The sequence below is a fragment of the Hypanus sabinus genome, chromosome 1 (genome assembly GCF_030144855.1).
Source record: "Hypanus sabinus isolate sHypSab1 chromosome 1, sHypSab1.hap1, whole genome shotgun sequence".
NCBI classification, from domain to species: domain Eukaryota; kingdom Metazoa; phylum Chordata; class Chondrichthyes; order Myliobatiformes; family Dasyatidae; genus Hypanus; species Hypanus sabinus.
Genome location: NC_082706.1, coordinates 200,783,482 through 200,800,686, shown reverse-complemented (window position 1 = coordinate 200,800,686; position 17,205 = coordinate 200,783,482). Strand labels below are relative to the sequence as shown.

At 43.0% G+C, this 17,205-nt stretch overlaps 1 protein-coding gene across 4 annotated transcripts in view; it reads left to right on the top strand.

Annotated features, from left to right (window-relative positions):
• samd12 (sterile alpha motif domain containing 12) overlaps window positions 1-17,205 on the top strand; it is a 157,820-nt gene that overhangs the window by 83,596 nt on the left and 57,019 nt on the right. For 3 of the 4 annotated variants that reach the window (XM_059984185.1, XM_059984195.1, XM_059984175.1), the window contains exons 3-4: window positions 1,327-1,462; window positions 11,792-11,932. In XM_059984185.1, coding sequence (XP_059840168.1) covers window positions 1,327-1,462; window positions 11,792-11,932 — 277 coding nt within the window. Of the gene's footprint in view, window positions 1-1,326; window positions 1,463-11,791; window positions 11,933-15,421; window positions 15,460-17,205 lie in introns of those variants that run through there. The other variant, XM_059984204.1, reaches the window with a different exon arrangement.

The window sequence follows — 17,205 nt, the reverse complement described above, 5'->3', positions numbered from 1 at the left end:
ATGTAAAGACTTGACCTCCAGAACTGCAGGTGGCAATGAATTCCTCAGATTCACCACCCTCTGCCTAAAGATATTCCTCCTTATCTCTGTTCTAAAAGGACACCGCTTTATTCTGAGGCTGTGTCCTCTGGTCTTAGACTCTCCCACCATCGGAAATGTCCTCTCCACTCTGTCAAGGCCTTTCAGCATTCAATAGGTTTCAATGAGGTCAGCCCGCATTCTTCTGAATTTAGACTCAGACCCATCAGTCACTCTTCATATGACAAGCGATTCAATCCTGGAATCATTTTTGTGAACCTCCTTTGAGCTGTCTCCATTTTCAGCACAATCGTTCTAAGATAAAGGGCCCAAAACTACTCACAATATTCAAAGTGGGGCCTCACCAGTGCTTTGTAAAGTTTCAACATTACGTCCTTGCTTTTATATTCTAGTCCTCTTGAAATGAATGCTAACATCTCATTTACCTTCCTCACCACTGACTCAACTTGCAAATTAACTTTCAGGGAATCCTGCACCTCAGTTTTTTGTAATTTTTCCACATTTAGAGAATAGTCTTTTTCTTTGATTTTTTTCTACCAAAGTGCATGACCATACACTTCCCGACACTGTATTCCTTCTGCCATTTCGTTGCCCATTCTCCTTATTCGTCTAAGTCCTTCTATAGCCTCTCTACTTCCTCAAAACTAAATGCTCCTCCACGTATCTTCATTTCGTCTGCAAACTTTGCAACAAAGCCATCAATTCCATCATCCAAGTAATTGATATATGCAGTAACGTAAAAATAATCAGTCCCAACACAAACCCCTGTGGAACATGACTAGTCACTGGCAGTCAACCTGAAAAGGCCTCCCTTTATTCCCACTCTTTACCTCCTGCCAATCAGCCCCTGTTTTACCCATGCTAGAATCTTTCCTGTAATACCATGGGCTCGTTGCTTGTTAAGCAGCCTCCTTATCAAAGGCCTTCTGAAAATCCAAGTGTACATCAAGCGATTCTCCTTTGTCTATCCTGCTTGGTGTTTCTTCAAAGAAGATCTAAGTATATTTATTCATTTGCTTTATAATGATTAATTATTGGCATGTGGAGATTTATATTTTTATTAAAATTTGCACGTAGGTTTATTCTGTTGGCTATTATATATTGAGTTCGTTCTTCACTTGCATTCATTAACAGTTGTTTAAGGAGATGATCATATCCATAAAGCTCTGCTTTGTGTAAATTTTGAATACAAACAAAGTGTAAAGTTGCAAAGCTGTCTTTGAAGAATGGTTGTGTTTGTTTTTATAGACTTTCATTAATATTAATGACCTTTGTATTCTTTTCTAGTCAAACCCTGGTCAAGTGAAGCTAAGTAAACCAGTAGCTTTATGGACTCAGCAGGAAGTCTGTAAATGGCTGAAGAAACACTGTCCCAATCAGTATCAGACCTACAGTGAGTCCTTCAAACAACATGATATAACAGGTAATGCAATGATAGGCAATCCGTAATGACTGAAGGGTGGGGGGGGGGGGGGGGGGAATCATGGTGATCAGTAAAATGCTTTTAAGTTACCACACGTTTTGAAGACATTTACACTTACTGCGATTTTCTTTCATCCGTCCCTCCTTTCCAGTCATCCGACGATCAAGGGTCAACTTTATTCACCGTGTGCCTTTCCAAGTATTAGGAACTTGCTCTTTCAGATCTCGACCCGAAAGGTCGACTGTTCACTGTTTTCCAGAAAGGCTGCCTGGCCTGTTGAGTTCCTCCAGCGTTTTGTGTGTGGCACCCTGGAATTTGTGGTGGTGCATTAGTCAGGGTGTAACTTGCAACAATAAAACAACATTCAACAGCTCTAGAGAATTATATAAAATATGAAGTTAGAGGTTAAAGTATAGATATGGAATATAAAGTGTATAAATACCAGCATGTATTAACAATGTAAATTGCATTATAAAATGTGGTTTAAAGTGTTTACGAAGCGGTGCTGTGACGGGGGAAGTACATGAAGGGAGGTGTGTGGGGGGGGGTTGCAATTAGAAGAGTTCATCAGATTAACTGTCTGGGGAAAAAGACTTTTAAGATGTGTGAAGTTTTTGTTTTAAGGGAGCTTCTGGAAAAAGCAGCTTGCTGTGTGTTCAAATTCTGCCCACTTCTTTGTCCTGGACACGCATCCAAGTCTGGCAGTGACGGTAGGCTGCAGCCAATGACCTTTTCTGTTGGGCTGACAGCCACTGCAGTTTTTGTACATTGTGAGAGGATGCTGAACCAAACCAGACAGTAATGGCTGATGTGAGGATGCTCTCTCTGATGGAGGTGTAGATGAGGCATTACAGCACAAGTCGTCCCTTTATCACATTTGGATTATCCAGGATTTTCTCCAACTGAGATACTTCTGACACTCCCTGTCACAGCTGCAGAGAACGTGCAGTGCAGGCAAATGACAGTAAAGTAAGTGGAGGGGACATATCCATCTTTATCGTACTTGGGAACTTATAACGGTCGAGTGGTGTAGTTGTAATGAATATAGGTGTCAATAGTCACTGAAGGGAATATTAGAAAATGAATCTCAACTAGTGTGATTTTACACAGAAATGAATTCTCACATCATGTACTAAGGGTAAAATCAATATTTGGATTGTTAAACACTGTAAAGAAACAACTTCACATAATTCACTTTCTGGGCAAAGGTTTCCCTTTGCACAATTTTTCAAAATGAAAAATGCTGTACCTAACTCCACTGGAGACCTGAGCTCCATGTTGTTTTTAAATTCTGCATAATAGCAGTGTAGTAATTATTCTGTCATTCAAAAAATTGACAAAGTATCGAGTTCCACAATCTATATTTTCATTTCAACTTTCCCTTGACAGGTTAAGATTCAAGATGGTTTATTGTCATTCTTTGGTACACAACCATAAAGGAGAACAAAATTATGCTTATTCTGGATTTAATGCCACAGTAAAAACCACAATAAGCATAAAAACACAATAAATATAAACATAATTGCAATCCTATAAAACACAGTGTACAAGTAACTGTTTGAGTCTGGCTGCCCTACATCTTACATCAATGGGTCTGGGGTTGAGAGGGTGAACAGCTTCAAGTTCCTCGGCATCCACATCACCGAGGACCCCACATGATTTGTACACATCAGCTGTGTGGTGAAAAAGGCACAACAGTGCCTCTTTCTCCTTAAACATCTGAGGAAGTTTGTTATGGGCCCCCAAATCCTAACTACTTTCTACAGGGGCACAACTGAGAGCATCCTGACTGGCTGCATCACTGCCTGGTATGGGAACTGTACCTCCCTTGTACCAGGACTCTGCAGAGAGTGGTGCATCTTTAGTTGTGAACTTCCCATGATTCAGGATGATTACAAAGACAGGTGTGTAAAAAGGGCCCGTAGGATCACTGGGGACCCAAGTCACCCCAACCACAATCTATTCCAGCTGCTAATATCCAGGAAATGCTACCGCAGCATAAAAGCCAGGACCAACAAGCTCCGGGACAGCTTCTTCCACCAGGCCATCAGACTGATGAACTCACACTGATTTGAGTGTGTTTCTGTTACACTGACTCTTCTATTTATTATAAATTACTATGATTGTGCATGGCATAAAGATTTTTACTCATCTATGTGAAGGATGTAAGAAATAAAGTCAATTCAATTCAAACATACATAAAATTATTTTTGTATACAGAGACTGTATTATATAAAGTGACAAATGGGTGTGTCAGTGTAGGTGTGAGATGTAGAGTGCATAGGGGGATGAAGGATGCTGAGGGGCTGTGGCAAGGAGTGGCTGATGTGGATGCAGTGGTGGTGGTGGGAGGTGTAGTGGGGTGGGTTAATGGTTGGAGGTATTAATCAGCCTGATGGTATGTGGGAAGTAACTGTATTTGAGTCACTGGCCCCAATGTCGATGCTGCGTAGCCTTTTCCCTGATGGGAGCGGGTCAAACAGTCCATGAGCCGGGTGGGTTGGATCATTTAAGGTGCTACAGCACCTTTCTGTATATATGCCCCTGAATGTGGGTGGGCTGGTGCCAGTGATGCCTTGGGCAGCTGTAGCTACCTGTGATCGAGCCCTTCTGTCCACTGTAGTGCAGTTTCCGTACCGTGCAGGTCAGGATGCTCTCACCTGTGTAAACAAGGCCATGGGCATTGATGCACGTAGACCAACTCTCTTCAGCCTCCTCAGAAAGTAGAAGTGTTGGTGAACTTTCCTGACTAGAGGATACGTTCTGAGACCATGCGAGTTTGGGCGATACGTACATTCCAGGTGTTTAAAACTGTTTGCAGATTCCACTACGATGCTGCCAATGTTGTGAGTGGTGTACTGAAGTTGATAACCATCACCGTTGTATTGTTGACATTACGAAAATGGTTTTTTTGCTTGGCACCAGGCCTCAAGCTTGTTCATCTCCTCCCTGTAAGTCGCCTCATTATTGTTAGCAATGAGCCCCACCACTGTCTTGTCATCGGTGACCTTGACCGATAAGTATTGATGCAGCTATAAAGGAGGCAAGACAGTGGGTACATATCATTAGGAGTTTGAGAAGATTCCGGTTTTTTTTTAACTAAAACCCTCAAAAACCTCTACAAATGTACCGTGCTGTACTTTATGACCGGCTGTATCACCGTCTGGTATGGGTGGGGCTACTGCACAAGATTGAAGTAAGTTGCAGAAACTTGTAAAATTAGTCAGCCCCATCTTGGGTACGAGCCTTCATAGTCACCAAGACATCTTCAGGGAGTGGTGCCTCAGGAAGGTGGCATCTGTTATTAAGGACCCCCATCGCCCAGAACATGCCCTCTTCTCATTGTTACTATCAGGTAGGAGGTACAGAAACCTGAAGGCACACACTCAACGACTCAGGAACTGCTTCTTCCCCTCTGCCATCCGACTTCTAAATGCATGTTTAGATTGTTTTAAATTAACTATTTAATAGACCAAACTGCAATAGCTTGAATTGATTTTCACTTCACGCAAATTCATCCTGCTATGAAATTCTTTGGAAAATCGTGTGCTTATTTCCAGGCTGTCTCAGTTTTTAATATTCTGCTAAACCATAATTACTCCTTCGCTAAATACCTGGCTCTCAAAAATAACATCATGCATGAAGATATTTCAAAATATAAGGGTTTAATGTTGTGCATGTATTTAAACCTTTAAATACAGAATTCTAAATAAAGATTTTTCAATGTAGACAAATCTTTAATGATACTGGTATTCAGCCAGCTTGGTGACATCTTGGCTAAATGCACTAGGAATCACTGACCTGACACTCATCAGCAGGAGGTAATGGAAGAAGCAAAGATCTCAAATGAAGATTGTCACCAAAGAGACTTGGGAGTCCTTGTGCAAGGTTAACCTCCAGGTTGAGCCGGTGGTGAAGAAGGCGAATGCAATGTTGGCATTCATTTCTAGAGGTATAGAATATAAGAGCAGAGGTGTGATGTTGAGGCTCTATAAGGCACTCATGAGACCACAGTTGGAGCATTGTGTGCAATTTTGGGCTCCTTATTTTAGAAAGGATATACTGACGTTAGAGAGGGTTCAGAGAAGATTCACAAGAGTGATTCCAGGAATGAATGGGTTACCCTATGAGGAACATCTGGCAGCTCTTGGGCTGTATTCCCTGGAGTTCAGGAGAATGAGGGGGGATCTCATAGAAACATTCTGAATGTTAAAAGGCCTGAAGAGATTAGATATGGCAAAGTTATTTTCCATGGTGGGGGATTCTAGGACAAGAGGGCACAACTTTAGGATGGAAGGATGTCCTTTTAGAACTGAGATGCGGGGAAATTACTTTATTCAGAGGGTGGTAAGTCTGTGGGATTTGTTGCCACGAGCGGCTGTGGAGGCCAAATCATTGGGTGTATTTAAGGTAGAGATAGGTTCTTGATTAGCCAGGGCATCGAAGGGTATGGGGTGAAAGCAGAAGATTGGAGGTGACTGGAAGAATTGGATCAGCCCAGATTAAATGGCAGAGCAGAGTCGATGGGCCAAATGGCCTACTTCTGCTTCTATATTTTATGGTATTAGGATGCTAGTGAATTTCTACTGACGTACTGTAGAGAGCATTGACTAGTTGTATTATCCTCTGGTATGGAAGCTATGATGCACAGGATTGCAAGCAGCTGCAGAGGGTTGTAGACTCGACCAGCTCCGTCACGGGCAAAACCTGGACCTCCATCGAGGACATCTTCAAAAAGGCAGCATCCATCATTAGTGCCAATCATCACCCAGGACATACCCACTTTTCATTACTGCCATCAGGGAGGAGGCACAGGAGCCTGACAACCCACTCAATATTTTAAGAACAGCTTCTTCCCCTCAGCCATCAGATTTTTAAATGGTCCATAAACGCTACCTTGCTACAACTACCCATTCACCTCCTGCCTCACCTCCATTCAGGACCCCAGGCAGTCCTTCCAGGTGAGGCAACACTTCAGCTGTGAATATTCTGGGGTCGTCCATTGCATCCATCGTAAATTAGGGGACCACATCGTCAAGCAGCTCCAAAAGTGGAACTTCCTGTTGACCAAACATTTAAATTCCAATTCCCATTCCCATTCTGACAGCTAGGTACATGGTCGCCTCTTGTCCCACTATGAGGCCACCCTCAGGGTGAAGGAGCAACACCTTTATATTCCATCTGGGTAGCCGCCAACCTGATGGCATGAACATCGATTTCTCCTTCTAGATAAAAAAACACCCTTTCCCCTCTTCTATTCCAACTCTGGCCTCCTACCTCTTCTCACTCCCTGAGTTCCCCTCCTCCTTCCCTTTCTCATATGATCCACTCTCCTATCAGATTCCTTCATCTCCAGCCCTTGACCTTTCCCACCCATCTGGCTTCACCTGTCACCTTCCAGCTATCCTTCTTCCTCTTCCCACACCTTTTTATTCTGGCATCTTCCCCCTTCCTTTCCAGTCCTGAAGGAGGGTCTTGGCCCAAAGCATCAAATGCTTATTCATTTCCACAGATGCTGGCTGACCCACTGATTTCCTCCAGCATTTTGTCTGTGTTGCTACCTCACTTTTCTTCTTCTGTGCTATTTAATTTTTTTTGTAACGTATTTTTTTTATATCTTGCACTGTATCACTGCCACAAAACAAATATCACAATATACATCAGTGCTAATACACCTGATTCTGACTCGGGACGTCATGGGGGGGGCGGGGGGACATTCTTCCAGGTCAGTGGAAATTGCTGAGGTTTTGTCAATGGCTCTGAGTTCTGTAACAACAGCTGGATCTACCAAAAATAAGTAATAATTCAGCCAAGTTCTTGAAGGACTTGTCTTAGTCAGATCAAAAGGTTCCTCCTGAAAGACCTGGCAAACAAATTGGATTTTTGATATTTCAGCAGCTTTGATTTCCCTTTTCTCGATACCAGAGATTCAGCTGCAAATCTTTCCTAACCGTCGCAGAAATGGGGATTGTTGCTCTTATCAAGTACCTGCAGATCCCTTTCCAGCTTTCAAAACAGAACAATGCAGCACACTTTGACCCACAATGTTCAGATTACCCTTTAACCTACTCCCAAGATCAATCTAACCCTTCCCTCCCTCACAGCCCAGCATTTTTCTTTCATCTGTGTGCCTATCCCTAATTTATCTGCCTCTACCACCACCCCGGCACCTTGACATAGCGTTCCAACCACCTACCACTCTCCCTGTGGTGAAAAGGGCAGCACCATAGCGGAGTGGTTAGCACTGTGCTTTACGGTACCAGCGACCCGGGTTCAATTCCCGCTGCTGCCTGTAAGGAGTTTGTGGGTTTCCTCTGGGTGTTCTGTTTCTTCCCAAAGACGTACCGGTTATTAGTTGTCCCACAGTTAGGTGGATTAAATTGGAAGATCGCTGGGTAGCGCAGCTCAGTTGAAAGGGCCTGTTCCACGCTGTGTTTCTAAGTGAAATATTAAAAACCTGTACTTTTCTCCAGTCACTTTAAAGTTATGCCTGCTTGTGTTAGCCATTTCCTCCCTGAGAAATAGATCTCTGGCTGACCACTCTCTTCTCTATGTACACCTCAATCAAGTTAGCTCTCATTCTCCTTCACTCCAAGTAGAAAAGCCCTAGCATACTCACCCAAACCCATTCTTGTGTCTTCATTTCACAACAGACATCAGAAGAAATTGACTCTCAAATTTTGAACACCGCAGCTTGAGCACAATGAGTTTGCTGAGCCCTAGAAAACGCTGCCGATATTAAATTTAAATACCTTTTGAATTATTAAATTGAAATATCTGTCATCACCATACAATTATGGTAAATGTGATTCTAATTATCACTTCACTTAGGCAAGTTATGCCACATCCAGTCGACAGGTTATTGGAAACCATCAAACTCACCTTGGTTAAACTGGGAAGTCGACAGGCTTTAAATGTTAAAGGCCCAAAGTACTCAGTGAATTTACCATTCATTCATCTTACTTTCTTATTTCTCTCTGACTAATGAAACTTGGTGGCTATATACAAGGTTGTGCTTCAGTAGTTCTTTAACAGGTTATTGATAAATTTTATGATGATTTACAGCGACTTTTAAATGCACTGTTTGTATTTTGCACGGCTTTGCAATTTGAGTTTATTGATCTTTCTATAAATAAAATGAATTATAAGCAACAAAAAAATCATTGCATTCAAAATGAATGAAGTCAGCAATGTTACAAATCCAGGAGTGCTAATAAATTAAATTAATATACAACATCAAACTACATTTAGTGCAGAGTCAGTTTGCTTATCAGATCAAGCAAACAGGAAATACTGCTGTGAGCATTTGGGACAGATTTGGATAGTGCTTTTCATTCAGTGTAATCGACTTTAATAGAGCTGCTGCTTATAGAACACAGAATATTACAGCACAGGACAGGCCATTAAGCCCACAATGTTGTGCTAACCTCTTAGCCTACCCTAAGATCAATCTAACCCTTTCCTCAGACATGTTGTTGGTCGTTTCTGCACCTTGTGGTGCATCGGGCAGCAACTGTGCCGTTCCTTTAGCACTTCTGACTTTTTTTATGAGGCCAAGTTGCTCGCTGGATGCTCAACCCAGCACGGATGGAAAGGGTGCAAGGAGCTGTTTCCTCTTATATAGCTCCCCATTTTTCAGCCATACCTGTGGCTATGAGTTCCCTAATGTATCTGCCACTGCCACCACCCTAGGCAAGGGTGTTTCAGACAGTGATGCAGGTGGCTGCTTCCCTGGTGTCGTGGATTATTGATAACCTGACTGGCAGACCACAGTACGTGCGCTTGCAACACTGTGTGTCAGACAGAGTGGTCAGCAGCACTGGGGCTCCACAGGGGACTGTCCTGTCTCCCTTTCTCTTCACCATCTACACATCAGACTTCAACTACTGCACAGAGTCTTGCCATCTTCATTAGTTTTCTGATGACTCTGCCTTAGTTGGATGCATCAGCAAGGGAGATGAGGCCGAGTACAGGGCTACGTTGGGAAACTTCGTCACATGATGTGAGCAGAAACATCTGCAGCTTAATGTGAAAAAGACTAAGGAGTTGGTGGTAGACCTGAGGAGGGCTAAGGCACCGGTGACCCCTGTTTCCATCCAAGGGATCAGTGTGGACATGATGGAGGATTACAAATACCTGGGGATACGAATGGACAATAAACTGGACTGGTCAAAGAACACTGAGGCTGTCTACAAGAAGGGTCAGAGCCGTCTCTATTTCCTGAGGAGACTGAGGTCCTTTAACATCTGCTGGACGATGCTGAGGATGTTCTACAAGTCTGTGGTGGCCAGTGCTATCATGTTTGCTGTTGTGTGTTGGGGCAGCAGGCTGAGGGTAGCGGACACCAACAGAATCAACAGACTCATTCCTAAGGCCAGTGATGTTGTGGGGGTGGAACTGGACTCTCTGACGGTGGTGTCTGAAAAGAGGATGCTGTCCAAGTTGCATGCCATCTTGGACAATGTCTCCCATCCACTCCATAATGTACTGGTTATGCACAGGAGTACATTCAGCCAGAGACTCATTCCACCGAGATGTAACACTGAGCGTCATAGGAAGTCATTCCTGCCTGTGGCCATCAAACTTTACAACTCCTCCCTCGGAGTGTCAGACACCCTGAGCCAATAGGCTGGTCCTGGACTTATTTCCACTTGGCATGATTAACTTATTATTATTTAATTATTTATGGTTTTATATTGCTGTATTTCTTCACTATTCTTGGTTGGTGCGGCTGTAACAAAACCCAATTTCCCTTGGGATCAATAAAGTATGTCTGTCTGTCTGTTATGCACTCATCACTCTGTGTAAAACTTACCTCTACCATCTCCTGTACACTTCCCTCCAATCAGCTTAAAGGTATGCCCCCTTGTATTCACTCTTCCAACCCTGGCAAAAGTTCTCTGGCTGTCCACTCGAACTACACCTCTCATCATGTAAACCTCAATCAAGTCACCTCTTAGTGTCCTACACTGCATGGAAGAAAGCCCTAGCTGGGTCAACCTAACCTCTTAAGAAACGCTCTCCAATCTAGGCAGCCTCCTGAGATCTCCTCTGCATCCTCCCTAAAGCTTCTACATCCTTATAATGGGATGACCAGAACTGAACACAGTACTCCAAGTGTGGTCTAACCAGAGTTTTATAGAGCTGCAACATTACTTTGCGTTTCTTGAACTCAATCCCCCAACTATTGAAGGCCCACACACAGTACACCTTCTTAAACAGCCTAACAACTTGCATGGCAATTTGAGGGATCTTTGGACATGAATCCCATGGTGAATTTGTGAATATAACTTTATATCATTGAGTTTCAAAACTGCAGCAGGGGTACGGTCTGTTCCAAAGATTTATTTTTTCAATGCTTGGGGGCATATCCTTTTCAAATCTTTGATGTTTCGGCATGCTGAAATATGCTGAAGTCCTTCTGGCCACTCAGTGTCTGAGATTTGATTTTGCATTGGAAGCTTACTCACTGGTGGATGGTGGGGTCAAGTACAGGTACATTGTACAGTACAGACAACTTTGTATGACTTTGCTTAGATTATGTCAAATAAGTAACCTGCACAAAGATAAATGCATTTTTTGCAGGCCGTCACTCCATTGAACTCTCAGTCTACCTTTTTATGACCTTGCATCATATTGTCTACTTGCACTGAGCTTTTTCCATAACTGTAACACTTCATTCTGCACTCTGTTTTATTTAACCTTGTACTATCCCAATGAATTGATCTGTATGAATTTTCTTTATTTAGATACCTCGCAGAATAAGCCCTTGGAGCTGGGCTGCCCAGCAATCCCCAGATTTAATCCCAGCCTAATTTACATAATTTACAATTTACAATTAACTTACTAACTGGTAGGTCTTTCAACTGTTGGAGGAAACCAGATCACCCAAAGGAGACTCATATGGTCACGGGGAGAATATACAAACTAACCAGCAGTGGCGGGAATTGAACCCAGGTCACCTGCACTGTAAAGCGTTGTGCTACTCCACCACAAGATAAGTTTTCCGCTTCATCTTGGGGCATGTGGCAATTTAAAAAAAAACAATTTCCCAATTTAATGTGAAGTGAACTTCTCTAGAATTGTAAAGATAATGAACATAATCATAAATATGATTCCAACAAATGTCTGTGGTTTGAAGTCTGTTATCTATGCAAACTTAAAACACTGTTTAATTTGGGTTTTAAATGTGCCTCTGACTATTTGAGCCAGATTGATTTCTGCTATCGTACTGATAATGTTATCGCACCACTGTGATGCTGTTCTGCTGCTTCAACGATTCCAGTTGTGATTTGCTTATAGGTACACGAGTTTATTGTATGTTGCCAGGTCGAGCGCTCCTACGATTGACTGACAAGAAGCTGGAAAGAATGGGCATCGTGCAGGAGGCACAGCGACAGCACGTGCTGCAGCAGGTTCTGCACCTCAGAGTCCGAGAGGAAGTGCGGAACTTGCAGCTGCTCACTCAAGGTACGGAACACAGGCTCGGATTTGGTCAAACCAGACTTAAAATGTGTTTATCCTTATTACTAAGTTCAAAGTAAGTTTATTCTCAAAATTCATATATGTCACCCATATACAATCATGAGATTCATTTTCTTGCGGGCATACAGAATAAATTGAAGAGACTCAGCAGAATCGATGAAAGACTGCTTCCAACAGGGTGGACAACCAACCAATTTGTAACAGGCAACAAACTCTGCAGATACGAAAGGGAAGAATAAATAAATAAATACATACATATATAAATAAATATTGAGAATATGAGTTGATGAGTCCTTGAAAGTGAGTCCATAGGTTATGGGAACATTTCATTGATGGGGCACGTGAAGTTATTCCTTCTGGTTCAAGAGTCTGATGGCTGAGGGGTAATAGCCGTTCCTGAGCCTGGTGGTGGGAATCCTGAGGTTCCTGTACCAACTTCCTAATGACAGCAGCAAGAAGAGAGCATGACCTGGATGGTGGGGGTCCCTGATGATGGATGCTGTTTTCCTGCAACAATGCTTCATGTAGATGTGTTCAATGGTAGCGAGGGCTTTATCTGTGACAGTCTGGGACATATCCAGTAGATGTTGTAGGATTTTCCGTTCAAAGGCATTGGTGTTTCTGTAGCTGGCTGTGATGCAACCTGTCCATATACGCTCCACTATACATCTATAGAAGTTTGTCAAACTGATTTCATGCTGAATCTCCACAAGCTCCTAAGTGGAGGCATGGTCATGCTTTCTTCATAATTGCACTTGGGTGCTGAACCCAGGAAAGATACTAGCTTGTATCTGGACCTTCTCCAGCTCTGTATCCCTTTTCCAAGATGGCAGTGCAACGCAGCTTCCAGCAGCCACTCTGGAGCTGATTATCTGTTACTTGTGAAGTGGGGTGCCATGCGCAATCATAATTGATTGAAAACAGACATGGGAGCACGGAGGAACATCAAGAAATCTCCAGGAAGACCTTCTTCTTTGCTGCTGCTGCTGTGAGGTCCAGGACTCTGCTGGGAAGAACAGGCCCCCAGTCTTCAGGGTCGCGTTGCCGATGGCTGTTGGCGGGGCTGTCTTAATATGCTTGGCAGAGGATGGTGCTCGGAGAAGCTGTGCCGGAGGGGATGGTCGTCAGCTCGGAGGTTCAACGGACTCGGAGTCCGCTGCGATCAGGTCGCTTTCAGTGTGTGCTGCGTCTGCGAGGCTGAGTCAGGCAGCGCCGTGGAAGTCCATAGCGGGGGTACTCCCTTCTGCGTGGGATGGCGAGTCTTTTGGGACCCTGGGGACTTGAGGAAACTGTGTAGTGATTTCTTTTGAACTTATAGTCCTTTATCATCTTTGGACTATTTTTACTGTGCCCATGGTCTTTTTTTTTTATCAATTATGCTATTGTTTGCACTGTTGTAACTATGTGGTTTTGTGCAGGTCTTGTAGATTTAGTTTTTGGTCTTGTTTTGTCCGGTGGATTTGGAGCTCCTTTCCGGGGAACGCACTAAGATGGTAGCGCGATATTAATATGCAGCAGCCTCTCCGGACTCTGGATTGGGGATTGCCAAATGTTATGTGGATTTTCTGGTGTAGTCTGTTTTGTCATATGCTTTTGTGATATCATTCTGGAGGAACGTTGTCTCATTTTTTAACTGCATTGCATTTATGGTTTCTAAATGACAATAAACGGAATCTGAATCTTTTGCCAATTACTTTTCCGGCTCTCAACTTCACACCACCCCCTCCAGTCTTCTCCTATCATTTTGCATTTCCCCCTCCCCCTCCTACTTTCAAATCTCTTACTGTCTTTCCTTTCAATTAGTCCTGACGAAGCGTCTTGGCCCGAAATGTCGACAGCACTTCTCCCTATAGACACTGCCTGACCTGCTGCGTTCCACCAGCATTTAGTGTGTGTTGCTTGAGTTACTGTCGCCTTCCTGTCAGTTTGAATCAGCCTGGCCATTCTCCTCTGACCTCTCTCATTAACAAAGCTGCTCACTGTTTTTTGCACCATTGTCTGTAAACTCTAGAGACTACTCTGTGTGAAAATCCCAGCAGATCAGCATTTTCTGAGATACTCAAACCACCCCATCTGACACCAACAAGCATTTCACAGTCAAAGTCACTTAGATCATATTTCTTCCCCATTCTGATTTTTGGTCTGAATAACAACCGAACCTCTTGACCACGTTTGCATGTTTTATGCATTGAGCTGCTGCCACATGATTGGCTGATTATATATTTGCATTAACGAGAGGTGTACCTAATAAAGTAGCCACTGAGTGTATACTATATAGTAAATATCCTGGCTTAGGATCTACCTGCCTTCTCATCATAACTATTGACACCCTGACTAATCAAGAACCTATCAACCTCTGCTTTAAATATACCCAGTGACTTGGTCTCCACAAGCTGTCAGCAGCAATGAATTCCACAGATTCACCACTCTCTGGCTGAAGAAATTCTTCCTCTGCTCTGAATGAACATCCCTCTATTCTGAGACTGTACCCTCTTGTCCTATCTAGGCCTTTTGACATTTGAACTTTGAGGCATAGTGTTTTAAAGCATGTTTATTCACGGTTTGAAGCTTCATTTATTTTCAAGGTGTGTATGCAGTGTGCAACCCTGAGTTCCTTCTTCTTCAGGTAGCTGCAAAGCAAAGAAAATCCATGGAGGTCAGCTCAGAGAGAAACAGCAAGCCCCCATTAAAAAAGAACAATACGTTCATCAACCCCCAAACACTTCTCCCCCCCATACAAAAAGCTAGCAATATGCAACAAGAGCATCAACCGCCAGATCCCTCTCTTCCCACACAAAACGCTTCAAGAACATCAGCCCTCCCCTCAAAATCCCTCTCCCCCGTACAAAAGAAAAATGAGAAAGAATGGATGAAAACTCAGAATACAAAAACCATGAGACTGAAAGAAGTCCATAGTCCATAGTCCAAACCCATAAACACAAAAACCTCCATAACATTCTCCAACATCATTGAAAGAGAAAGACACAGAGGCCTATCCTCCTGGTGCAGCGAAAGGCCACACAGAGCAGCAGAGTGCTCCCACCAGCGATCAGAAGGCATGTAGTCCATGCTCACCCTCTACATTCACCTCAATATTTCACTGTCACTCGTCACTTCAATAGACGAACAAAATTCAGAGTTAAAATATGATTGAGGAATTGTGAAATCCGTCTTAATGCCCGCACAAGAAAATAGATAAACAATTGCTATCTTCTTTTGTCTTGAACAAATTCACAATGATTGAATTGTTCATTACTTCTACTGGCACGAAAATTAACCATACTTGTAACGACTCGGGATCGAAGCATATTGAATTTTCCCTAAGGTATAACAGTGAAATGTGGTGATAATGCAGAATGTGGAAAATACTTTAAATATTGCAGAGACAGATCTGTTATGATTTATTGTTCAGGTGTTTTGCCTTTGCAAAGTTTGGGTCCACTTTCTCAGCAGAGTTGGTTTTGCATTTTATAGTTGAGCTTTTGGGCGGGACGTAGACGATGGCGTCCTTTGGCGGCTTTGACTGATGAACGGGAGCAAATGATAAATCAACAAGGAAAAGACCTTGAACTGTGTAAAAGCTTTTGATCAGATTTAAAGTATAGTTTACAGTAAAACATTGGTTGTTTGTGTCTGTACTTGATTCTGAGATTTTATAATTAATAGAATAAATCTGACCAAAAGTTGACACTTTTTTTAAATGGCTTTTTTCCCCAGTCTGGTTTGCTTTGAGAAATATGTGGTGGTACAGCCTGTTGGAAAACATGGACACAAAGCGATGGATTTCCTTGATAGTTTAATATCCCTTCTCCCTCCTGGAAGACTTTCTCTACTTAGACTCATAAAGAAGTAAGGCAGAGAAACAAGCCCTCCAGTTGTAGTCCCACCCAACCTCAGTGCAAAAAGCCTGCTTGCATTTACCATATAATCATATAACAATTACAGCACGGAAACAGGCCATCCCGGCCCTTCTAGTCCGTGCTGTACGCTTACTCTCACCTAATCCCACTGACCCACACTCAGCCCATAACCCTCCATTCATTTCCTGTCCATATACCTATACAATTTTGCTTTAAATGACAATACCGAACCTGCCTCTACCGCTTCTACTGGAAGCTCATTCCACACATCTACCACTCTCAGAGTAAAGAAATTCTCCCTCATGTTGCCCTTAAACTTTTGCCCTCTAACTCTCAACTCATGTCCTCTTGTTTGAATTCCCCCTACTCTCAATGGAAAAAGCCTATCCACGTCAACTCTATCTATCCCCCTCATAATTTTATCATACTTCTATCAAGTCCCCCCCCCCTCAACCTTCTACACTCCAAAGAATAAAGACCTAACTTGTCCAACCTTTCTCTGTAACTTAGGTGCTGAAACCCAGGTAACATTCTAGAAAATCTGCTTCGTACTCCCTCTATTTTGTTGATATCTATACCCTTAATAATATTGTATACCTCTATCAAATCTCCTCTCAATCATCTACCTTGCAGACCTAACCTATTCAGTCTTTCATTGTAACTCCGGTCCTCCAGACCCAGCAACATCTATGTAAATTTTCTCTGTACTCTTTCAATCTTATTTACATCTTTCCTGTAGGTAGGGGACTAAAACTACACGAAATACTACAAATTAGGCCTCACCAACTTCAACATAACATCCCAACTCCCATACCCAATACTGTGATTTATGAAGATCAGTGTGCCAACAGCTTTCTTTACCAGCCTGTCTAGATGTGACGCCACACCGTTCACTGTGTAAGACCTGTCCTGGTTGGTCCCACTGAAGTGTGACACCTTGCACTGGGCTGCACTAAATTACTTGCTTGCTGTCGCGTAATTTCACGTTCAGCTGGTATCTGCTGGTACTTCGCTTAAATGTTTGTTTTTCACTCTGTGATCTTTCTTGGAATTTGTTGGTTAACTGTTTGTTACTGTAGGTACAGTTTCCCAGAGTGTGCACTAGTGGAGATTAGCAGTGTGAACCCTAGATGCTTCATCTTGATATTTTTCTATTTAATAGTTGCCGAGTTCACTTGTGGCAACCTTTCCCACTGCTGCCAAGTACCAGCTGTGGCAATGCAGTTGGAAATTTGTTCAGTTTCACCAAAGATCTGGACCACAGCCCTCTGTACCCCTCGCATCCATGTCACCATACAAATTTCACCTAAATGCTGAAATCAAACCCGCATCCACTACTTCCTCTGGCAGCTTGTTCTACACTCTCACCACCCTCGAAGTGAAGAAGTTGCCTCTTGT